At 37.6% G+C, this 26,443-nt stretch overlaps 1 protein-coding gene across 1 annotated transcript; it reads left to right on the top strand.

The window, feature by feature from the left end:
* The first annotated feature begins 815 nt into the window (after positions 1 to 815).
* Positions 816 to 26,443, top strand: sgms1a (sphingomyelin synthase 1a). Its single transcript, XM_057344455.1, has 6 exons — positions 816 to 1,147; positions 21,846 to 22,682; positions 22,881 to 22,998; positions 23,458 to 23,611; positions 23,786 to 23,952; positions 24,183 to 26,443. The coding sequence occupies exons 2-6, from the start codon at positions 22,042 to 22,044 to the stop codon at positions 24,360 to 24,362; spliced, it is 1,260 nt and encodes a 419-aa protein (XP_057200438.1). The 5' UTR covers positions 816 to 1,147; positions 21,846 to 22,041; the 3' UTR covers positions 24,363 to 26,443.

Here is a 26,443-nt window from a genome sequence, read left to right as displayed (position 1 = left end):
TATTATGTCACATAGCACCAGTAATATTTAACCTTGTGGAGACATTTTGGGAAATTTTATTAAGTTTTATTAAAGTATCAACTCTTAAAATTGAGAAGGAGAAATGAAGGAGAACCTAATGAGACAATTGTTAAAATACATAAGAAGTTTGGGGCTTTAAATGAATGTAGTAAAATAATCTAGAATTGAGATTACAAAGATTTCATCTGTTATTATTATTATGGGAAAGTTTTCTAAACTTGTTTGTAAAGACATTTAGATGTCCCTACCTAAAAAATATACAAAATGTGATGATTTTATTGTAGATGGACTGTTTAACACACTGTTTAAACGTTTAACACTATTTATTCAAATAATGTGTCTAATAAAACGTTATTTAGTTCATCAACAATAACGTTAAAGTGATAGTTCGCCCATAAATGAACATTCGGTCATCTTTTACTCACCTTCAGATCTTTATAAATTTCTTTCTTCTGCTGAACACAAAGGAAGATTTTTGTAAGAATGTCAGTAACCAAACAGATCTCATCCCCCATTTACTGCCATAGTAGGGAAAATAAATATGATGGGAGTCAATGGGGGATGAAATCTGTTTTGTCACTGACATTCTTCCAAATATGTTCCTTTGTGTTTAGCAGGAAAAAAAGAAATTTATACAGGTTTGGAACAATCTGAGGGTGAGTAAATGATGACAGAATTTTCATTTTTTTGGGTGAACTATTCCTTTAACGTAATGCACCGTTATTACTGCGCTTGCAAACCCAGTGTTATGTTCTGGTCGTACCTGAAAGTAGAGGCGGGGCATTGCATATTGCGTCACAAGCCGAGTAGTGGGACAAGACGGGATCCCCTCCCTACTCCTCCTTCACGCAGGACCCAGCGCTTTAAAAAAATCCACCCACTCACGCAAGCATACGGTGACGCGCACGTCTCCAGTTCGCGTTTGCGGCCATAATCACCAACCCCATCACAACACACAGTTATCCTTTTCCGACGTGGAAATATTTCGCGACAGAAGGTCTGTCAGGAAAACGGGGAGGTTTACGGATCGCTTCGGCCCCGTTCTGTGTCGCGACGGACCCGGATTCACTTTTCTGCGCCACGGCTCGGGATCAGCCGAGCTACAAGTCTCCTTTGAAAAAACACGGTGAGTTGATCGCTAACGTTACTTTCCAGGGCCTCTTGCAAAACACTTCGCGTGTATTTTTACTTCTGCTAGTCCCCTATTGGTTTGTAAACCCGCTCACTGTGGACTAGGATGAATTATCTTACGCCTGGGTCGATTAAGTGATTCTTTGCAGTGTAATATCTTTTTAATCGCTTCTCTCATCATAGCGACATATGTGGTGGAAAGTACCCGAGCCCCTCTGACCAGCTGTACCGTTTCCGAAGGTAAAAATACGTTATTACACGACACCGAAAGGTAATGGCAGCTGTTGCCACGTAGGACTAGAGAGGCGTTGGTGTTTATGGCAGCTGGTGATGGCGCGTGATCTTTGTCAGTATAAAAAAGTGTCTTTTATTTCGCGCCAGTTAGCTGTATCGAAGTATTTTTTCGTCGCCGTTTCACGGTATTCGGTGATTTGGTGTGAACGTGTAGGTGGTGAATTGGACAGTTTAAGTGACCTTGCTTTAAGTGGTTGTTTACGTAGTAACACGTCCTATTTGAAATCTTTGCCAAATCAGATAACGTTACCGACTGATTAGTCTCATCTCAACTCAACTCGTCTTTAGTTATATAGCACCAATAAAAACAACAATTGTTGACCAAAGTGCTTGACAATCAGAAAAGAAAATAATAATAATAATAAAGAGTAGATACAACATAACATAGATCCCAGCGTACATCACAACACACATCAGACCCCGGTAAAACAATTTAAATACTGTTAAAAGCCAAAGTAAAAAGGTAAGTTTTGAGTTTAGTTGTGAACTCCTTTACTGTGGAGGAGGTTCTGACAGTGACCGGTAGACTGTTCCAGAGTTTTGGAGCTGCAAATGCTCGATCGCCTCTCAATTTCCGTTTAGCACGGGGAATGTTCAAAAGTCTCTGGTTTGCAGACCTAAGAGACCTCTCAGGATTGTGACCAGATAATAAATCGGAAAGATACACAGGAGCTAATCCATGCAAAGCTTTAAAAACCAACAGCAGAACTTTAAAATCAATTCTGTAACGAATTGGGAGCCAATGCAAAGAAATTACGTACCCCAGTAAGGAGCCTCGCGGCAGCATTTTGAACCATTTGAAGACGATTTAAAGCTTGATTAATGCCAATGTAGAGGGAGTTACAGTAATCAAGCCTTGTTGAAATAAATGCATGAATTACCCTTTCCAAATCCTTATAGGAAAGAAATGGTTTCACTTTCGCTAAGATTCTCAGATGGAAAAAAATGGTTTTAATTACAGTACTAATCTGTTTTTCAAATTTGAGAGCACTATCGAAATAGACCCCCAAGTTCTTCACTACTGGTTTCACATTTGAGGACAGATTACCAAGGTTTAAGCCAGGGGAGCAAGTGATATCTGATGAATTGAAAACCAATAATTTCAGTTTTACCTTCATTAAGGTCTAGATGGTTTAGGGACATCCAGGTTTTAATTTCAATTTTTTTATTTTTAGAGCACTACCCTTAATGCCTACCCAATGCTCCATGCGAGAAATCAAAACAGAATTGTCAATGGTATCAAATGCCGCCTGCAAATCTAGTAGTACCAGCACAGCAGATTTGGCAGCATCAAGAGTCATTAAGATATCATTCAGAACTCTAACCAAAGCTGTTTCAGTGGAATGCTTTTGCTTAAAGCCTGATTGAAACACCTCAGAGATATTGTTATTTAGCAAAAATATCTATAATTGATTAAACACTATTTTCTCTAAAATTTTGGACATAAAATCTCTCTTTGATACCGGTCTAAAGTTAGTCAGAACTGTCGGGTCTAAATTAGTTTTTTTAAGAAGTGGGCGTATGATGGCGTGCTTCATGTCGTCCGGGACAGTAGCCATTTCGAGGCAACTGTTCATGATCTTAAGTAGAGTAGGCCCAATCGCCTCAAAGGTTTGTTTAAGAAAACAAGGAGGAAGAATGTCATAGGAAGATCCAGAGGGTTTAAGCTGACTTACAATATCTTGTAGAGCAGGCAAAGTTACCGGCTCAAACTGACACAAGATGCTAGTAACTAGTGGGGGAGCAGAGGGATCCTGGCAAGAGGAGGGAATATCTAGCCTAATATTCCTTATCTTGTCCACAAAAAAGTTTAGGAATTTGTCACACGTCGCCAGAGACTTTATAGGGAAGGGATCAACTGACGGATTGATAGCCGCGTTTATAGTGGAAAAAAGTGCTCTAGAATTGTGTACATTTTTCTCAGTCAGGTCTGAAAAATACTTCAATTTAGCTGTTTTCACCATTTTTTGATATTATATCAGAATATCTCTTAATATTTCATATAGAGCTGCACGATAATCGTTAAAAGATCGCGATCTTGATTCAAACACCCACGCAATCTCATTAATGAAAATCAATGATTCTCATGTCTAACTTACCTCGGACTAAAATCATAACGCTTCAATATGTGCTGGTGCTGCCGCAGAAGCAGAGATAGCATTATTATCATAAGGTATGTAACGACGTCACAAACAGTCTTTTCAACAACACACTATCCTTATTTCTGTGTCCAATGATCACAGAAGTATTGGGATTAAAGCGTGTGAGCTCTCTACAGAGCGCTTACACAGATACACACGGAAGCATTTGATTTTTACTTTGATAGACTTTCAAACGCTTCCATGTGTATCTGTGTAAGCGCTCTGTAGAGAGTGCAATGCAATGATCATTTCACGCGCTTCCGGGTTTGGTTGCGCAAGCGCTCTGTAAGGAGCCATTCAAAGACATATCCGATGACCTTAGAAACACAATAGCCAATCAGAGGTCTTTCAAAATGATAGCGGGAAATGCAAGTATCGTCACATTTAGTACCGACTGGTACCGAAGTTTGGTATCGTGACAACACTAGTGTTTAGTAAAACGACCTCAAATTAAAGGGACAGTTCACCCAAAAAAGTAAAGTTCTGTCATCATTTACTCGCCATCAGTTTGTTCCAAACCTGTACAAATTTTTTTGTTCTGCGAAACACAAAGGAAGATATTTGGAAGAATGTCAGTAACCAAACAGATCTCATCCCCCATTGACTCCCATAGTATTTATTTCCCCGATATGGCAGTAAATGGGGGATGAGATTTGACATGATTCCAAATATCTTTCTCCGTGTTCATCATAACAAAGAAATTTATATAGGTTTGGAACAATCTTAAAGGTGAGTAAATAATGACACAATTTTCATTTTTGGGTGAACTATCACTTTAACTAATGGTCTCACTACAATAACAGGTTACACAGATGTTTGCAGTAAAACTATGGTCATACAAATGGTCAAATATGGTTACTATAATAAAACCACAGTATATTTTTCTAAGGGTTGCGAAAGGGTATTAACAATAAACATTAGTTTTCAAAAACGCACAGTAAAAGACTAAAAAAGCTATAAAACTATATTAAAAGTAATAATGAAGACCACTGGAGCATTTAAACCACTTGTATAAGGAAAGCTGATGTTATCTAATGCACAGACAGCAGTTAAGACTTTGACCTTATTCTCCCTGCAATTTATTGACCTGCCCAAAGAGGCTGGTGTAAAACTCAACAGAGATAGTCTCACTGTATGGATGAAACGACCATAAAGTAGTCTCTAGACACAAATTTCTTCTCTTTGTGTGCATGGAAAGAAATGAATGAATGAATGAATGAGGCATTTATATAGCACTTTATTGTGTATTGCTGTACACCCAAAGTGCTTTACAATCATTTGAAGGGGGTCTCTCTCCTCAACCACCATCAGTGTGCAGCATCCATTTAAGACCTGAGGTAACAATGTTTGTGTGTCTAAAAAGGCACGAGCTTTATCCAGGGACCCAGAAACTGGCGTTTTTTTCTTCAGGAATGAGCTGAATCTGGGGCATGTTGTGGAAGCAGTAGTGTGAAAATGTGTTTCTAATTACTGGAAAGGAGAGCAGCAAAGAGGGAGATAACAACAGTATGAGCGAGCATGTGGGTGTGTTTCATCAATCTATGTGTTAAAATTACTTTGAATCTATTGGTCAGTCAGAGCAGTATCAGCCTACGTATGTATCTACTGTAATCGTGACAATTCAAGATAGGTGTGATGTCATGTGTCCAAAGGTTAAAGTCAGAGATTTGGGTGGTTTTGCAATGTATGAGGATGTGGATGATGACGTGTCTGGTCAGTTTTTTTTCTTGCACAATCCTTAACCCTGATAAATAAAAAGATATCTCTTTTTTTACTCGCTTACTATTTTGTCCTACTTAAAGGCGCAGTTCTTGAAAGTCAGCGGCCACTAGCGTTGTATTGTAGTTTTGCAACGAATCTCTGAGTCATTTGCTCACCCCTCCCTTTCGAAGTACGACGGTGACTGCAACAGTAAAAAAAGATGTCGTCTACTGAGACAGCGGATAGCAGTGATACAAGCAACGATGTTTCTTTACAAAGGTAAGGCAATATATTAACGTAATTAATCATTTAACATGTATTCTATTGCGAAAGTTACTGTTACAATTCTATAATTGGATATATTTCTTGCGTGCTATCTAGTACACTCTGAGAGTAGTGAAGTAACTAAAGTTAGCTAATCGTAAATAGCAACGCTGTTCAAAGCATTTGAACTGACAGCGACATAGGCAGTTAGGTGTAAGTTAGTAGACGTTTGTCTCCCCCTTTGTAAAGTCAGGAACAACCGGAGTACGTACCGCAGGGACGGGAAAACATTATTATTCGGAGGTTATATTGCCGTTCAACAAAACAGTTGTTTGGTAAACATTGAAAAAGTGGAAATATTGAAAATGTTGAATTATTTTACCAGTCTAGCAGAAAACAGGCAACTTCGGCGTTGCCTTGAAAACATTTGTCTTTCAACAGTGCCTTCCATCTGGAGTTGTGCCTAATGGTTAGAGAGTCGGACTCATGACCAGAAGGTTGCCGGTTCGATTCCCAGGGCCGGCGGGTAACAACTGAGGTGCCCTTGAGCAAGGCACCTTACCCCTACTTGCTCCCCGGGCGCTGCAGTGATAGCTGCCCACTGCTCCGGGGGTACGTGTCTTCACTACTCTCTGGATGGGTTAAATGCAGAGGTCACGTTTCGTTGCCTTGTACTTGTACATGTGCAATGACAATAAATTGAATCTAAAATCTAAAAAAATCTAAAATCTGGTAATAGATACACCGATGTGTATCCTGGATATCTGCCGCCGTTTGTCTCTAATTTGTCTGGCAGCATCACGTTTGCGCTTCTTTGACGACGGAGATTCACGCTCTGTCGGCTCTTGTGCACAATACGTGTGGTCCTCCATTTTATCAAAACTTCTAAGACAGAACAATCAATTGCTTCAGATAGACGACGACTACTCCTCCTTCTCTCCGTACTACGACTTACTACTTTGTGCATCTTCAACTCAGTGATGACGCAAGCTGCGTCTAAAAAAACACACGAAGAAGACCAACATATACGAAACGCGCTCTGTAGAGCTGTTTGTCCGTTAGAGCTTACTGTACAAAACATGGCTGCGCAACATAACAAATTCGATGTAGATAGGCCCGCTCCCTATGTAGATACAACTGGTTTATTCTAAGGTAATAAAAACATAACTTTTCATTACGTAAGGTTTTTATACACATCTAAAGACACAGTTTTGTATGTTATATTGCATTTCTGTTAATAGATCATACAAAACATCCCACATTGTACCTTTAAAGTGAAATGTCACATGGTCCAAATATAGCCTATCAATTATCATTTGTCGGCCGACCGAGGCCGGAGGTTTATTCAGGTTTTATTTCAGAAAAGCAACTGTTACATTGGGTAAGTGACACAATGTCTTAAGATAAATAAATATAAATTTTCTAATGTTTTTTTTTTTACTGAAATGAGCCTGTATCAAACCTCTTGTCGCCCACGCACCTCCGCGTGGTGTTTGTAGTTGACGCGCATGCCGTTGCCGTTGTGCTATTATTCAGGCTCATGCGGTGTACATAGTACAATAATCCAGCAGCAAAAAAGTAAATCACCAAGAGGGCTGAGCTGAGCGACTGAGCGTATATTGAGCGAGCGGAGTGGAATTTTCAGAAAGGCGCTCTCCGCTGCACGAGAAATATTAACGCTCCGATTCGCTCACATGCTCTGACTCACACCAAACAAGTTAGGAAAGAGAGAAGACGCATAAGCGCTGTTTATCCACTAGTTATTAGATCACAGATACAGTCATATACCCCTCTGTTTACTTAACAGAAAACTGTGTTCCTTTTATTTGAATTGAAAGATCACACCGTAAGACTGTTTTGCTATTTATATCTCAACGGAGGCTTGGTTACAGCTTTCTACGGTTTATGGACTGCTGTTATTATGTTCTGCGGTTTGTTTTACTGTGGACAATAAGCACAGAGTAAATAACACGTGTCCATAACAAATTTTGCAACCAACCGTTCCTCACAGTACGGTTAAGATTTGTATTTTTTATTCAAATGAATTGAATGCTGTGTGAAATTACTGGCCATATAGGAAGAAACAAATGTAGGGATAGAAAGGGGAAGGGGAAAGAGTATATGAAAGAGAAAGATAACATTTTGAGGAAGCACAAATGCTTTGCGGGTGAACTGTTAAAGTGTGACCTGCAGGAATGAGTTGTGCTTTCTGGGTATAGCATACAGTACACAGGTCATATAAAAGTTACAGGATACAAAGAAGTGCATGTGGTTTTAAAACTTTTTAGTATATGGTTCTGTTGTTAAAATCGGATTTGTTGCCTGTGAAATGTAATTTCTTGATACCAAGAGAAGAAACTGGGATGGATAAGAACGTGCCTAAACCGCTTTTGTAACCAGTTGAACTTTTGTCAAGGTTACATTAGTGAAGGACACCAATTACAGATCTTGCATAGCAGCAGATAAATTCTATTACATTTCAAGGTTGCATGCAGAAATTTGAAGACTTCATTTCGGTGATAATCTGTAGTCCACAGTCACATCGTGGGAACCAAAAACTTTCAGACACCTGCCAGATCCATTCCTCATTTCTTTAAGCGGGAACACCTGCTTTTAACAGATAGTGTTTGTGTAGGGCTAGTAAATGTAGGCCTGTGGATTATGAGTAGTCTTGTTGTTCTTTAACTGAACTCAAACACATTCAGTCTTACTTCGAAGAAATAGAAAATGAAAGATTCCTTCCATGTTTTCCCACATCGCGCAGATCATAGGGCTCTAGATTAATAGACTTGATGCAGCCGGAAAAAAAGTTTTAATTGCAAAAACTAAATAAATACGAAAATAAATAGTGGTGCGCCATTAGTTAACCTCACACACAAACAAGCACAACGACAAACGGTGCTACAGGGTCTTATGAAAATTAGGCACCGGCAAATTTTTTTTTTAGGTACCAACTTGGACCCAAAGTACCGGGACTTCTGACAACACTAGTGCATATGAATGTTTATTTTATAAAACATAGTTTATTGTATTTATTTTTCTGAAACATTTATTTTGTGGCTTTAGTAAATAGGATGTTACTCAGATGCTGACATCAGCTGTCGCAAATAGGGCTGTCACGATTATTAAATAATCGTCTCATCGCGATTGTTTGACCTCATCGCGATGGTTTCAGATCATCGCAATTATTGCGATCTCTATAGAAGACACTAGGGGGAGCTGTAGTGCCTGCATATTGCATATTTTAGTGTATATATTGTAACTAAAGCATGGTAATACTTGTAAAATGTACCACCACAACACAATCACTTAAAAAAAAAAAACTAAAACATATACAAATTACCTGCAGTACAATTTAATATTATTTAAGCAAATCTCAGTGTGAAAACCAGTCTACCAACATTTCATTAACACACAAGTAAACTTTTATTGTAGTCTTGCAAGTGAGAAAAAAACAGACTAGAAGCTTTTCTATGACTGATAGTATTTTAATGGTGGCTTCAATTCACACCTGATCAATTTACTTAATTTACAAGTATTTGATGGTTGTATTATTTACAGGTAAAAGCCTAAACCTTAAGTATGATGACCCAATTTTTTCCGATGTATTTCCAAGAAAAAGAACATAGTCTTGTATTCAGAACAATATGGTCGTTTCAATCGCTGAATCAAAAATGTATGAGAATTAAATGTCAAAGCTCTAAAACAGACAATTAATCGTCATAATCGTCAAAGCCCTAAAACAGACAATTAATCGTCATAATCGCAATGATTTATTTGACAATTAATCGTCAATCAAATTTCATAATCATGACAGCCCTAGTCGCAAATGTGTTAGCATTTAAAAATCAGTCAAGGGTTTTTGAAAATTAAGTCAATTGGTTCTGATCCTGTGGTTTTATTGCCTTCTTGTATTTAACCCATTCCTTTAGTGGTCTGAATTTAACCTGATCTTAATGTGGAGCTGATATAGCAAAAAGGTTTATTTCATTCGAGACGTGGAGACGTACATTGGAGATGTTTCCAAATGGAAAAATCCACACACTATCTCAGACATTAGAGATTCTAAAGGTCTCCTCCTTCAGAGAAACGTTTGCTTTCCCACAACCTGCCAAAAAAAAAAACAACCCTGCTGCTGTGGCTTGTGGGAAACCAGCGAAAGCAGATTTCTCAAGGCCAGTATCATATCTGCAATTAAGGCTCCTAACATATGAAAGTGATAGCAGTTGTGTTTAGAGGATCAATTGTCTCATGCTTCTCTCATGATTTTCAGAGGTCTATAGGATACCCTGAGGAGATCGGATCCTCAATGATGAAATATATAGGGAAAAGTTGTCTCTTATTTATTCACCTTAAAAACACAAATGCAAAAAATGTAGGCATTATAAAATCAACCTGTATTTTGTGAAACAAATTAAACTTCTATTTTAATGAATTATATTATTCAGTAATACATAATAATTAAACCTTGCAAAATGTTTTGTCACAAACTCAACTGACAGGCAGTAATTGCACAAAAACTATGATTTGTTTTCTTAACAGGTGCATTTAGTAAAGAGCTGTGGTTGTTTTCTTGATATGCTTTTTGCAAAGTGCTCGTGTTAGCAGAGGTGGATCATATCACAATCCTCCTTCCTCCACTGACTGAACCCTCATAGCCTTCCGAGAAACAGTTAAAACTACATAAACACATCATGTTTTTTGCTAACATTGCATGTATGTAAGAGACCGATCCGTTTTTGAAGAGGTTTGCCTGTGAATGTTTTTAAAATTACGTAATGTGAACTTTTGTTATACTCAACTTTTGGGACAGTCCACTGCTGTTCAGCAGCGCGCTCTCGAAGCTCTGCTGGTAGGGCTAACCGACGTAAACACTAGTGCTTAATACGCGCGGCGCTGCGGACGCGAAAGAAGCGCACAATTGTTGAAACCGTCGGTCTAGCGCGTGTTTGCATAGAGAAACGGTGGGAAAGTAGCGCAGCGTAATGGTAAATCACTGGCCTGTCACTGTAGCTCACAGCACACACACACTTTGTGCAGTTATTAGCGTGTTCTGTACAGTAATGAAAACAGGTCGCACCACAACAAAATGTGCACACATACAAATGCTACCAAATATATTTTGAGATCACACAGGTTAAATATAGGGGAGCATATACGACTAAAATAGTTGGAATTTCGAGCTCTGCACTCCATCATGCCAATTGCGTGAGGATATTGTTCTCGCAAGACCAGTCGTATCTCATCACAACCCACTAAATCTTTAAGATTTAAGAATGAGCTCATATTTTGGTTTGCATTTAACATTTATTACGGTAACACTTTACAGTAAGGTTATATTTGTTAATGTTGGTAATTGGGTCAGTGACAAAACAGGGTTGGCAAGATGAGAAAATTTAAAATCTTTGAAAAACTGGTTTTAGAGGCATGTATCAGATATTTTAAAATGTACTTAGTGTATTTATGTTGATTTTGTGTAATTACAAATAACATTTGCACCATTTTTTTATAAAAGTTAAGACTGAAGGTACCTAAAAATGTCAAATGGTATAACTGGCAAAGAATGAGAAATATTAAACATTTTATCCACTTAGAGGCTGTGTCCACCGAGGCGTTTATGCCTGCGGCGGGCGTGTTTTTTCAATTGTTTCCTATGGAAATGCCGCGCTTTTAAAAAAAAGCCACCAGCTGACGTTTTTTTTCCACGCTCTGCGCTGGTGCTATGCGTTTTTTTCACGCTCAGCGCCGGCGTTCGACCGAGCGCCCTGAGTTGGAAAATGCCCAACTTTGTGCAGAACGCTGTGCCTGCAGCGGGCATTTTTAGCCGAGCTCCTGCCGTTTTCAGCCTCGTAAATGCACCTCGGTGGACACAGCCCCTTAGATCAGGGGTCGGCAACAGGCGGCCCGTGGGCCAAAGCTGGCCTGCCAGCAATAATAACTCATGTGAGCGAAGCGTAGCGGGGAGCGGAGCGTTAATATTTCTCGCGGAGCGGAGAGCGCCTTCCGCTCGCTCAGCCCTCTTGGTGATTTACTTTTTTGCTGCTGGATTATTGTCCCATGTACACTGCATGAGCCTGAATAATAGCACAACTACAAACGCCTCTTCCATTTGTGGAGGTGCGCGGGCAACAAGAGGTTTGATACAGGCTCATTTCAGTTAAAAAACATTTATATGTATTTCTCTTAAAAAGACATTGTGTCACTTACCCAATGTAACTGTTGCTTTTCTGAAATAAAACCTGAATAAACCTCGATGACAAATGTGATCTCCGAAGGACGCATGCAGCCTTCGAAGACGCAGCTACTTTGTCCAAGTTTCTGAAAGTACATTCTAAAATGCTGTAGCGATTGAGGTTTGACGTTTTAACACCGCATTTCCCCTTGTTTTGGTCTATTTTTCTTTAGAGCCCGTTTCTTTTATTAACCTCAGTAATAATAAAGATGTCCATAGTGAATTTCATCTTTTGTGCGTTTATTTTGAATGTTGCACTATGGCAGCTTTGTTCACGGAAATAAAGTAACGAAAATCAAATATAGGCTACTTATCAGTTATTATACAGTTACTCTTTAGGCACTAAAAATATTGGCTGTAATGTCACAGAATGTCGGACTGAAACATAACTGCTCTTTTTCAGCCTACTGTTAATATTTCGCTCAGTCGCTCACGGACCAAGCAAACGCTCACACTCACATTACGCTCACACTCACCGGTAAACCAAATCCCGCTCAGATCTTGCTCTGACATCAGATGTGTCTAGTAAGCCTAATTGTTTTCAGTTTATAACATACTTCTTGAATAAATGTCTCCATTTAAGTCAGGGTAGTGCCATTTTCTCTCACCATCTAGCTAGCTTAAATGTTAACATCACACAACACGACGTAACAGCGTACCCCCCAGCGCTGTTACGTTAAATACGCTACGTTAAATAATTATATGACTATTATGTAATTATGTATAATATATAATTATATAATAACTCTATTTTTAAAAGTAGGCTATTCTAGTTGCATTTTTCATCAATGAATTTCTTAAATTATCCTTTGACTATGTTCTGGCCCGATTATGTTTTTTGACCCGATGCCAAACTTACTTGCTGACCCCTGACCTAGATGAAATGTAAACATACTCATAAAAATAAATTTATTTTAAAATATCACACGAAATAGATTTTTATAAGTTATATCTAAATATAAATGTTAATGTGTTTTTGTTGCATTTATTGGGACAAATACCTTAGAAAAAATAGAATGTTTTCTAAATTTTGGACAAATCATGTAAAAATGGCTAAAAACCATATTAAAGGTCCAGTGTGTAATTTTTGGGATGATCTATTGATAGAAATACAATAAAATATACATGGCTATGTCTTCAGAGGTGTATAAAGAGCTTACACAATAAAGCGTTATGTTTTTATTACCTTAGAATGAGCTATTTCTATCTATATACACCGCGGGTCCCCTTGCATGTAATTCGCCATGTTCTGTCAGCTGTCTAGTGTTTCGAAAGGGAGGGGGGAGGGGTGCAGTGAACGGTTGGTTTCAATTCTCAACCTTGCCGCTAGATATTACTGACTGGACCTTTAATACCAGGGTTTTTCATGGCTCAAAATGAGGCTGAGGTGGTGCTATCCTGATCTTGTACACACACAGGTAGGCCTACCGTACCTTTAAGTGGCTTAACCAAAGTGACTTTGAATTTGACATATTAAAAGTTCTAATAAAATTAGATAAAAATGACAATTATTAAGTTATATAAAACATTACTTTTATTCAACCAAACAGAAATGTTTTTTTATCAAATAAAGCTTTTTTTTATCATTTTCAACTAACTTTTCAGCCCACAATAGCCAACTGAATTAACCAGTCTTACTAAATGAGCAAAGTTCTTTCACATCTTGCATTCTCTGTGGTTCACTTTAAATGATTCAAGGATCTCTTATTTTCGCTAGTGACTGAATAGTTCAATAGTTTAAATGAATCTGTTCAAATGAGTCATTCGTGTGCGAGTCGTTCTGAACGCAATGTGCGTTCATACTGACGAACTCGCTGTGTACAGTATACGCTGATTCAACGATCCAACTGCACAGCTAAAGACATTACAATGATGTACGTCATGTTAATTTAATAAATTTCAAGAAATTAAACGTACTTGGGTGCAAAACAAACAGCCGTGAAACACAGTCTGGCTCTTGTTCTGCAACTCTTTTTAGCGCCTCAGTGTGCTGATAACGAAACAGCGCCTCCATTGTGGCGTAATGTCTCAACTGCAGTTACAAATGACAGTCTGTTAAATGCACGTGGCATTTCTTGTGAAGACTCGCAACATAACTTTGGCGAGAGCCAAATTTCTCTATGCAGGAAAAACCCTGAATACACTAAACTAGATGCTTCTCTTTTATTACACATACTTTTTCCTGTATATAATTAGAATTTTATGAAAAATACTGGTTACGCCAATTGACACAAACCAGTTACACCACTTGACCATGTTGCTTCTACAGCCAAAGACCATTGTTTGTTGAATACATTAACACTGAAAATCAAGCATGATGATCAACAAGTTAAGCTGAAGGGGTTTTCTTTTCTCAGTGCTGAAAAAAACATCTGATACCAAGAAATCATTTAGTGTAACTACAGTTAAAGGGTTAGTTCAGGGTTAGAATGAAAATTTTGTCTTGAATTACTAATCATCAAGTCGTTTCAAAACCGCAAGACCTTTGTTCATCTTCAGAACACATATTAAGATAGGTTTGAGGAGATCAGAGAGATTTCTGACATCCCCACGTAGACAGCAATGCAACAGACACTCAAAGCACGGAAAGTTAAATATAAAGACATCATTAAAATAGTACATGTGTCTACAGTGGTTCAATCTTCATTTTATGAAATGAGAAGAATGTTTTTGGTGCGCAGTAAAACAAAAGCAACTTTATTCAACAATTTCCTGACTTCTGCGCCAGTCTCCAACACCCGTCCACGAGAGGACCTGCGCATAGTCTTATATCATATTCATTATAAATATCCGAAATTTAATCATTTCTTTTAGCACTGAATTTGAGCAAATGTAGACACCCACTTTCTTAAATCATGTATGTATATATTACATATGATATTATATTATTTATTGCTTGAATTTTTTAATGAATGGAATAGAAATATGCATTAAAGCTAAATATTTCTACTAATGTTAAGGAACATAATTATCTTATTGATCATAATTTATATTGGACTTTCAGAGCTTTAATTCTGAAGTTGTGGCTAAAGCACCACTTTCTTAAAAAATGTAACACTGAACATTTGAAAATGGTTCCAAAAAGTAGTTTAGTTTATATTACATCTTTAATTAGCATCATAAATTAGTTATGTGACTAGATTGGCCCCTAACAGAAAGGTTTGTTGTAGAAGTCCAATGGTGTAACCGGTTAATTCGACAGGCATAAATGGACACCTATGTAAACGCACATGGCCATGATGGGAATATTTCACATGAAATTTTTAAGTTAATACTCATTTTAAGAATAATGATGAAATATCAATGTATTTCTGGGGTCATACCTTTTGACATGCATACCTAAGAATACCTAACACACCCTAAAAATGTCAAATTATCTCACATTTTTAAAAGAGTTTCTAACCTTTGCAGGCAGCAGTTTGTTGAACCAGGGGTTCTTCTCTGTGATTTCATTTCCTGTCACATGTCTTCTTGCATCAATCATATTAACAAAATTGCTCATTAAATGGTGGTTACACCACCTTGACACTTCATAATTTTGACTTGACTCACGTTTTCCCAAATTAATTATAATATTTAGAACAATGGTGTTCCTTTTACTTTTATTTAAATAGGGCTAATGTAAGATTATGCCAAGCTATCTAATATGGTGTCATTTTTAAACAAGTTTAATTTTTTGGTATCAAGTTTTTACGGTTACACCACATAGACATTTCTGCAATCATTCCCCAATGATTCTCTCTAAATTAATTAAAACCAGAATTTCAGTCTTGGTCCTTAGAAAAGAGAATGTATGCAAGTAATTTGCAACTTTATTTTGAAAGTTTAATCCTTTTAAATGTAATTTAATCACAGGGACACCCAAATGCATTAACATGAACTAACCATGAGCTGTATTGTATTAATCTTTGTTAATGTTGTGTAAAATGTTTGTTTTGCTTTTGTTATTTTGTCTCTATACGTATTAATACTTTATAATTGTATGGGACCTCTTTAAAGGGCGATATATGGTTCTGCGTCGTACCTACGCCGTAGCCCCTATGCCAAGAGTCATATGTTTTACATATTACTAGGGCTGCCCCCTTTCAGTCGACTATTCATTATTCGACTAGAAGACACTTATTCGAACAAATTGTTATTAGTCAATTGTCTGCATATCATTTAAAAAGTGTATACGCACCACTTTAGTCGCTTTACATAGCCATTTGCTCTAACACTACCGTTAACTTGGATAAAGGAATGCTATTATGAGCATGTTTAAATGTTTATTTGTCCAAGGGTGTAAGAGTAACATGGTGGCTAAAAATGAGGAATATGCAATCCTACGTTTCCCTCCCCCATCTGTGCGCTTCTAACGGCAGCCGCATCGGCTTCATTGTGTGCGGGACACAGAGCTCAGTTTTCCGGCTGTGCGGACAAACTTGGGTTCCTGGAAAATTCCAAAAAGCTAAATGTTGCTTAATTCATTAAGATTCAGTATCCACCTTAATAAAGTGCGTTCTTAGTCAAATGCGTTCTGACTTCAGAGTTTTCTTTCGGTTTTAAAGCCGTCTGCTTGATTATTTCCACTGATATGTTTTCTTTTAAGTGCTTCATTTTGCTGTATTTTTATTTATTTGTTTATTTACAATTTATTTTATATTCTACGTTTAAAATATTGCTACCATTGAATTTTGTTTTTGAAGAAAAAACTCACATAGACTATTTTTCACATTACAGTATAGGCTATTTTTGCGGTCTGATCCAGAGAAAAAAGGTTTCGTTTTCATATTTTTTGCATTCATATTTTAGTCTGTTAATATATTAGTTTTGGGTTGTTTGTCTAAAATTTATATTTACTCCATCTTTTTTTAGATTTTCACTAGTTCACTAGAGAAATATTATATTGAGACGTATAATCATAACTTGTGGCGGTGTCACAGCGGATTGCATTATGCATGTGCTTGAGCGCTTATTTTATATTTTAAAGGCTCATTATAATGGTTTTGTATAGCTCTGTAATTTAGAACAATGTTAGCAATGTTATATTAAATATCTTTTTCATAAATGAAGCTTAAACCATCATCTGATGTCCCCATTCCCCATGTACTGTATATTGAAATATTTAAATTAATATCTTAAACTTGTGAATAGTCAACTAATGGCCTTAATTAACAACTACTAGTCGACCAAAGAAATCTCTAGTCGAGGGCAGACATATTACAAATTCTTTTACAGTGTATTATAGGTTTAATGCCAATTTGCAGGCATGTCTTTATGCACTGGTACACGTACAGCTATACTGGTTTTTAACTACGAATAGAGGCCAAAAAATCTGTTACTGAACTGCAGGTCTTCTGTGAAAAAAACACATAGTGTGATCATTTAAAGTCAGCTACACTTTGTGAAGACTTTTTACATTTTTTTTCTGATAAAATTACCAACTTAAGGGATACATTACAGGTGGTGCATACTGACTGGATTGAACAGATGAATGTTCCTGCATCTTGGCTTACCTTTGATATGGTGTCCTCACAATTTATCTCAAGTCTCAAATCTTCTTGGTGTGTAAATTATGTTTTCCATCTCCGTTATTTAAAACAAATAGTAGACATTGTGGGTCCAAAAGTTTGCAAACTGGTTCCATTCCTGAGAGATTGAAACTGTCAACAGTGATGCCTGTGTTGAAAAAAACATCACTTGATGCTGCCATTCTAGCAAACTACCGCCCTATCTCCACCTTATCTTTCATCTCTAAGGTGGTAGAAAAGATAGTGCTCTCACAACTACAGTCTTTTCTTACCGAAAATCAGCTATTTTGAAGTATCCCTCCACTGCATGGTACCGTCAGGTTTAGTGCGACTCGGTTCGGTCGGTACAGTTCAATTCACTTTCCACAGCAGTTTAGTACCGCTTCAATTGGGTGGGATTATACATTTATCGTCATAGTTGTGCCGCCACTACTGCCGTAGCATCATTTTTAATGCGACACAAACAAACGCACAACACAAGAGTAATGAAGCATATAGATGGCAACAAAACAAAATACTGCTAAAAATACCAGAGAGCTTGGGAAATCTTACAGCAAAGAGCAGACAACGATCGTTTGGTTTGCTCGACGGCACACGAGGGTAAGATAATTTTGCATTTAACATTGCTTCAAGGGTCTTAATCTCTATATTACTGTTACGAAGCATATAACGAAATTCCAATATTACGTATTAAAATGCGTATTCATGTGTTGCAAATCCAATGACGCTGGTAATGATTCTCTCTACCAATCAGTGATCTGTGTGTAAACATCACATTTTGTATCAGTAGGGCTGTCGCAATAGTCAATTTATCGACTTATCGCGCTATATATAAACTTTACGTTGGCAGTTTTTGCTGATGCAATATATCTCTATTGTGTTTATATATGCGTTTGTTTACATATAAATTAATGACGGTTACATTTTATCTGATCGCGCTCTCTTTTAGCGCTGCCCTATCCGAAAAATCTCTGGAAATGGCCATCCATGCATTCATAATTACGAGACTCGATTATTGCAACTCACTCTATTATGAAATTTCAAAATCTTAACTCTCTCGTCTGCAAATGGTTCAAAATGCTGCAGCTCGTTTTTTGAAAGGTTGCAAAAAATTATCTTATGTGACTCCTCTTCTAAGAGACCTTCATTGGTTACCAATTAAATCTAGAATTGAATTTAAAATCCTTTTATTTGTGTATAAATCCATAAATCACCAAGCTCCCAATTATTTGTCAACTTTACTTGTATCTCCCCACTCGTAGTTATCTCTTACTCGAAGTCTCTAGAACACGGTTAAAGGGCCGTGGTGATAGAGCGTCTTTGGTGACTGGCCCCGTTTTATGGAATAACCTCCCCATACTACATTAGAACCACCCCCTCTTTGACAGCTCTTAAATCAAATCTTAAAACATATCTTTTTAATAGGGCTTTTAAGTTACTGTAACGTTCTATTTTCCTCTGTTGTTTTGAGTTTGCTTATGCACTGTTATATATGAATACAACTTTTCTTTATTTCTTATTGTTTTCTTTTCTGTATTTCTTTTTATTATTTTGATGTACAGCACTTTGGTTCAGCTTTACTGCTGTTTTTAAACGTGCTATAGAAATAAACTGAACTGAACAGGAGAAAATGCTTATTTGTGTGTTGACCTAAATAAGGTTCTGTTGTTTGCGTGTGTGTGAGCGTGCGCGTCCATGTGTCTGCGCGTCCGTGTGTGTGTCTATGTATATGTGTGTTAGTACGTGTGCATATTGTGTGTGGAGTGTTTTGTATGTGGGTATGTCTGTCTTCTGTGTTTTCACCTTTTTCTTGTTTTTACAGGTATAACTTCAATCGTTTTGCTTATGGTCAATATGTCTCATGTACAGCTGCTTTGTAACAATGACAGTTGTAAAAAGCGCTATATAAATTAAGTTGAGTTGAGTTATATGGCAGTTTGCGCTGATATTTTTCTTGAACGTTTCCATTTGATTTGTATTCGTTTTGTTTAAATTATTTGCTCCACGTTTTGTTTAAAATATATTTGTTCTAAACCATTTAAGCAAAGATCTTATAGGCTTTTTATTTGTTTGCGTTGTTTTGTACAAAAACGTATTTGTTTGTAGCCTGTTCTTTTTTTATTCTAAGGTTTGGCGTTTATTTATTTGTTCCCTTTAAAAAAGAATGAAATTTTCAGTTTATTTTATTCAAAAGGGTGTTTTATGTTTATGGTTATTTTGTTGGCAAGTTCATTTGGAATGTAACTGATGTTATAGTTTGTATTTTTGTTAATAAATTATTTAAATGTACAGGCAGTCTCCTTGCTGTTTTTCCAACACATGATAATTATAACTGTAAATTATAACTGCGGCTCATTTATGTGTCTGTTTAAGCACTTAATTTATGTTTTAAATGCTTTATTATTATGATTTAGCATTTCTCTGTAATATGGAAGTGTTAAGAAACATATTTTCTCAGCCGGTAAACTTGGACTATTCTTTTCCTTGTGTATATATATATACACGCAAGTAATTGTTAATATCATAAATGTGCGATTATTCGACTAATTGCTGAAATGAAGGACTACTAGTGGTCTAGGAAAATCTTTAGTCGGGGGCAGCCCTAGTTTACATAACCCAACTCAAGTGGCTCTATAGTGAACCCTGAACTCAGTGAGTTTGAAATGCCGACTGAATTTCACAAGGACAATAAGTTTTCTAGATATATTATTAATAAGAAAATAGAGGAAGATTTGTTTCTGCTATTTAAGTCCAGTGTAGATGTTTCTCATATTGCTTTTGATACGAAACGCCAGAAGACATAACCGTGACATTGTCATTGTACGACAGCGAGATTCTTTGTCATAATTCACAGGGTGATGAATGTATCTTCTCCTACATCACATCTAAACGAGAATGACGACTGTGAAAGTAGTTTTGCTTCTTGCTTACAGGTCAGTTTAGTAAATTTAGATTTCTACTAACATAGAACATCTGTCTGCCAAGTAGATGAAAGCTAATGGGAGATTGGCAGACTGACGTAAGGTCTGTGGTTATTTGGAGCATTTCCAAGCTGCTTATTTTATTATTTCTTAATGCTGAGTGAGCGATCTGCATATTTGCCTTGTGTGGTGTGTTTGCTTGATTCTGTATAAGCTGATTTAATAACCAAAGGTCTTCTAAACATAGTGTTGAGTCAGATACTTTTAATCTCTCTCACTCTCACTCACTATCTCTCTAAACGCTAAAATAAAGAGCGTCTAATAATGAGTGATTATCCTACATGTCTGCCCTTTTTGTATTGTGTTTTACGCCCAATTACAATGTGAAGAAATATGAAAGTATACTTGCTGTACAGGTTACACCATGGTATAGGTCATAATATACACGTCAGTTGTGTGTGTGCGTGCAAATGGTCCGTCTGTTTGTCCTGAGTCAACACATAGCCACTGCTGAATATATTGATTTTTAAATAAAGTTTGTACTGTTCTAAAAGTAGCTACACAGTAAATGATTTATGAGAATATAGCCTTACTGTGACCACCTAATTTTTCAGCGGTTCTTGGCTCCGGATGGTTTTTTCCATTACTTTTTTCCATTGAGATTTCGAAATTCTTTATTACGGAGTTTCATGTCATGAACCAAACCAACCAGCTGTGAGATGAATCATAAGTATGTTAGACAAATACTTTATGAGTCAATGAATTACTCATCCAATGAAACACTATGAATTAATAGTCTTAATCATTGTAAGTATAGACGGTTTTATCAGAGGCACGCGCCTGCCCCGAAAGTAACTTCCGGCCTATGTTTGTTGATCGGTCTGGCTAGTAGCTAATAATATAACTGTTTGTATTTTATTTAGTTTATATTAATATTTTATTGTATAATAATTGTATTCAGTAAAGAATTTGTTGAATTTTATTGTATTTTAATCTTATGACATTATGACTTACTTTCTTCTGCAGAACACAAAAGAAAATATTTTGAAGAATGTTGATAACCGACACTCATTCACTTGCATTGGTTTTGTGTCCATACAATAGAAGTGAATGGGTGCCACCGCTGTTTGGTTACCAACTTTCTTCAAATAATCTTCTTTTGTGTTCTGTGGAAGAAAGTAGGTCATACAGGTTTGAAATAAAAAGACGATGCGCAGATGAAGACAGAATTTTCATTTTGGGGTGAACTATCCCTGTCTAAGTCTAAGAGCTAATAGGTCTGTATTGAAATGTGTAATTTTGTGCTAATAATCCATTTGGATATCCAACATTTTATTGTTGTGCTTTGAGATCTGCTTTCTTCTTTTAAAACGTTAAAAATATATTTATTTACCTGTTTAGTAAATCATAGTTTGGGCTGTTTTACCCTGTGTGCTACACTACAGCTAGCATGATCCTGAACTTATGTCATTGCTGTACACTCCCCTTGACATGTGCACTCTCAAAACCACATGCTGTACCTTGCCTTGGGTATCACTTTGCAGAACAGGATGTATGCTCTCGAAATACAGACACAAAACCTTGTGCGCAAATTGTTTTTTGTAAGCTAACTGATATTTTTCTTGTTTAGGGGCCATATGCTGGTATGCACGGAACACTTTGGATTTAGCATCATTCAGCCACGACCACTTGGACCGACTGTTTTCTTCCAATGTCCCAGAGACAACATGACCGCTCTCAAAGCACCAGACTGCTAAGTGTGGGCTTCACCTCGTCCACTCCCGTTCCAGCTCCCTGAAACTGCTTTCCCACTTTCCCAGCCAGACATGAAGCAGGTGGGGCTCTGGACGGCCTCCGATGTTTCTGATTGGCTGACAGAAGAGTGCATGCAGGAGTATTCTGATGCGTTGCGGAACACGGACGGCCCTGCTCTCCTAAGGCTCACCGAGGAAGACTTCAAAGCCCCGCCCCTGTCCCTGGTCACTGGAGATGGTGGGCGACAACTAATGGAGCGTATCGAGACTTTGCGCTTCACGAGCCACATGAAGGCACACAAAAGCAACAACCTTGAGAATAGTCACCACGCGAACGGACACACAACCGCTACACATGCCAATGGCAGTGTCGGCAATGGCAAGATCCTCAACGGCGGGCCTAAAAATGGATTCCTCTACGAGCCGGTTCGCATCTTGATCCCGCTGCCCTCCGAACAGGAACGCATGCCGTTTCCCACAGAGTGGTTCAAAACGGGCGTGGCCTTCCTGTACGCCGTATGCTGCTTTGTCACGACAACAGTCATGATCTCGGTGGTGCACGAGCGAGTCCCACCCAAAGAGGAGTCCCCACCCTTGCCCGATAAATTCTTTGATCTGTTTGATCGCGTGCAGTGGGCGTTTTCCATCTGCGAGATCAACGGCATGCTGCTGGTGGGACTCTGGCTTGCACAGTGGTGTCTGCTCAAGCACAGGTCTGTGGTTTTTACAAGCTTGTAACATCTACTTCATAATCTCATCTCGTAAACCGCTGAATCACGAATTAAAGTAACTTCTGTCTTTATTGCCAAACAGTTCAAAATGCTTTCGTTCTCGTTGTGATCTCTAAGCCATGTGACTGATCCTGTGATGCTTTTATTCTGCCTCTGACCCTGATCTCAATCTGTTTTCAGGTCAATAGTTGGCCGGCGGTTCTTTTTCATCGTGGGCACTCTGTACCTGTACAGATGCGTGACCATGTATGTTACGACGTTACCTGTGCCTGGCATGCACTTTAAATGCTCTCCCAAGGTAACCTGCAACACATCAACAATCTTTTAAATGCTTTCACAGTAAGGGCAATGGTGTCCCAGGGCTGAACTTTTGACTTTCAGGATGAAGTCTGGCATAGTTTGCAACCTATTCTGTTTAATTTTGAGATCTTTTATACCACAACAGTCGTATGATAGTTTTGCTCATGTATATTTACAAGATAAAATTCATTTAACTTTCAACTAGACATTGTCTCTTATTTACTGTAACTGCCTTTGTTTTATTGGCCAATTGGCCACAGTGCTTTTTTTAAGATGGTTATCAGCCATTAAAAAAATCCATATTGGTTGACCACTAGGTTTGATGCCACTATTTTTGCATACACTGTCTTTTTTTATTTTTTAGTAGTGACCTGTTTTTTATTAGTGAAAACATTCTGGTTGTTTGTCTATACATGTGTATGTATATGCGTATACATATGTACTGTTTGAATTCCAGCTCTTTGGTGACTGGGAGGCTCAGTCCCGTCGGGTCTTAAAAATGATTGCAGGCGGTGGGCTGTCCATCACTGGCTCTCACTCATTGTGTGGAGATTACTTGTACAGTGGACACACAGTAATGCTGACGCTAACATACCTCTTCATTAAAGAGTGTAAGTACATACCCATAACCCAAATTGTTTGGCACTCAGTGTAGACTGCTGTGACACGTTTGTCAACAGTGCCATCTAGTTGACAATTTCTGATTTTGCCATTTATGTATCTACACTGAGAAACCAGTTCACCGTTTTTTTTCCGCAACTAATAAGTTATGGTTCGGTTGACAGATTCGCCACAGAGGTTTTGGTGGTATCACTGGATCTGCTGGTGCCTGAGTGCGATCGGGATCTTCTGCATCCTCTTGGCTCATGACCACTACACAGTCGATGTGGTGGTGGCCTACTTCATGACCACACGCCTCTTCTGGTGGTACCATACAATGGCCAATCAGCAGGTGCGTTTGAGATGGAATATTCGTTTTTTTAATAAAGAAAGTGTATATAATGATTTAAAAAATTTTACATAGCCAACAGCGTGGCATACTCTGTTAGCCTTAAAAAAAAATATGAGAATCCATTTGTTCTTTTCAAAATAATGACTTGACTGAGCTCAGACTGAACAGAATAGTTTTCATTTATCCATCTTATTTTCTGTCCTAACTTAATCTCTTCTGCTGTTCTGAAGGCTTTGAAAGAGAATTCTGCCGGCAACCTGTTCTCTCACGTCTGGTGGTTCGGCCCATTTCAGTACTTTGAGAGTAACGTGCGGGGCATCGTGCCTCGAAACTACCAGCTGCCATTTTTGTGGCGAACATTGATGAGTTCCCGGGTTAAATACAACAGGCTGGACTCTCGTGAGTCGTGACCCGTGGCTCCTGATTGGCTGGAGCTCTGTGAGACTCTTAAGAGGCAAGCTGCTCTTCCCATCAACCCCTGCAAAACTGGTTGAGCACTGTGATACATATACGCCTATCGTTTTGTAGTATTCTAAGCATTTCAACGTCCCTGGCTGGTAGGTATATGTAGAGCAGAGCATCTAACAACTGGATTTGATTTGCTGCTCTTTATAGTAGTTAAATAACGCTGACAATATGAACTGTGTAATTGGCGTTTGTCGTCTTTGTGCTGGTTCTCAATGAAATGGTCCAGCAGAATATGTGTCGTAAGTTTTATTCACCTGCCAAAACTGTATTGATATCCTGGAATACTTATAGAAAGAGATTTTCTTTTGAAGCGTCTTTTTGTAATAATTTTATTAATTCTGGTGCAAGAGATTTTTCTAAATATTTCGCAGGTTTATTTTCCCAAAAAAGTGACGTCCAAATAGAATATCTTTTCTAGATTTATACCTTCCAAAATGCTGGGGCGCATACAGCTTCAGAATTTTCTAGTGCCTTTGTTTCATATGCTCATACACGCATATACACATTGATCAACACTTACATAACGTGTTATTTACATACAATGTCTGTCTGAATATTGATGCTTTGCTTCACCAGTAAACTCTATGTAAGACTGTATGTTTTCTAGATGCTATGAATGTGACAGATCAGTTCTGCCTTACATTTACCACAAGCATTTAAATCAAAACCCTTTATTGTTATAAAGTGGATAGAAATGTGAAGAGTGGAATAGATAAGGGAGACAAGGGAGAGAGAGAGAGCTGAAATAGTTATTAAATCCAGATACAGTGCTTGTTTTTTCAAGAATATGAATGTCATTAGTGATTAGTAAATTTCAGTTGCTGTTACACAAATTTGAATGATCAACATTGTTATTCATTGAGAACCACAGCTAACAACATTTATTTGAGTTTTGGGAACCACTCTAATTTAAAAGAAACGGAGAAGACTTACACCGACTGAATGTTTACCTTCCTTTTAAAGGCATACATAGAATACATGATTCAATTGTGTGCAGAAGAGATCATCTATAATCAAAAAAATGTATTTTGTGCGTAGTAGACTCATTAGTCCATCTTCATTCATAAAAAAACAAAGTTTCTGCTTTTGTAATGCCATAGCATTAGTAGTTGTTTTTGTATTGAACATAGGGGCAACCATTCTTCATCGAAAAGGTTTAGTTTAGATCTAAGGGTTTTTAAAGGGTTTTTCATTCATATGAAATGTGTCTGCCCAAAATGAGCTAGCCAAAGGGAAGATGGTCTCTTGAGAACCAAATCAGAAGCAGATAGTACTCCCTGGTATTTTTGACTGAATGATAGGTAAGTCGCAGAACGACTGAGTTTCTGGAGCGTGAATGTGCAATCAGTGACTATACAATAAAACTGTAAAGAAAATCAAAAGCACTTTAAAATAACGTCCAGCCACACAATTCATACTTTCATAAAAGTATGAGCTAAAGTAAATCTGCATCATCCCAACAATATAAAATTACAGCCTGGTATGAGCGCACAAGGTTCACCACATAATGTAATGGACTAATGATGGTTTTATACTGGTTTATGAAGCTGACAGGTTGATCAGACCTTTGAATGTGCACCAATGTACAGCCACTTCACTAGGGTGAACATGCACATACTGCTTAGTATTAATGTGATTGACTGCAGTATGCTACAGAGTTGTATTGTTTTGTTGTTTGGAAACCAGTGTTGGGTTATAAAATATTTTGCTTTCATGATTAAAAAAAGTGTTGGAAATCCAGATTGTTCAGCTGTTAATTTAACTTTGTATTACATCGCCAAATGTTCAGTAATAGATTCCGGGAAGCAAATTGAGTGTTGGCTAATTTTGTCTTTGATATGATGACAGTAAATACATGCATGTTGTTGTTTTTGTTGTTGTTTTGTTTCTTTTCATTGTCAATTTTACCCAGCATTGTCAAATCACTTCATTGTTGTCTAATGTAAATCAGGTTGTATGCTAAACAATCTTTTAATATGAGAAGAGGAGCCGGGGCGGAGGTTAAATAAAACTGTTAATATTC

The sequence above is a fragment of the Triplophysa rosa genome, linkage group LG10 (genome assembly GCF_024868665.1).
Source record: "Triplophysa rosa linkage group LG10, Trosa_1v2, whole genome shotgun sequence".
Lineage (NCBI taxonomy): Eukaryota > Metazoa > Chordata > Actinopteri > Cypriniformes > Nemacheilidae > Triplophysa > Triplophysa rosa.
Note: the sequence above shows the minus strand (reverse complement) of the source record. Positions and strands in the feature narration are given on the sequence as shown.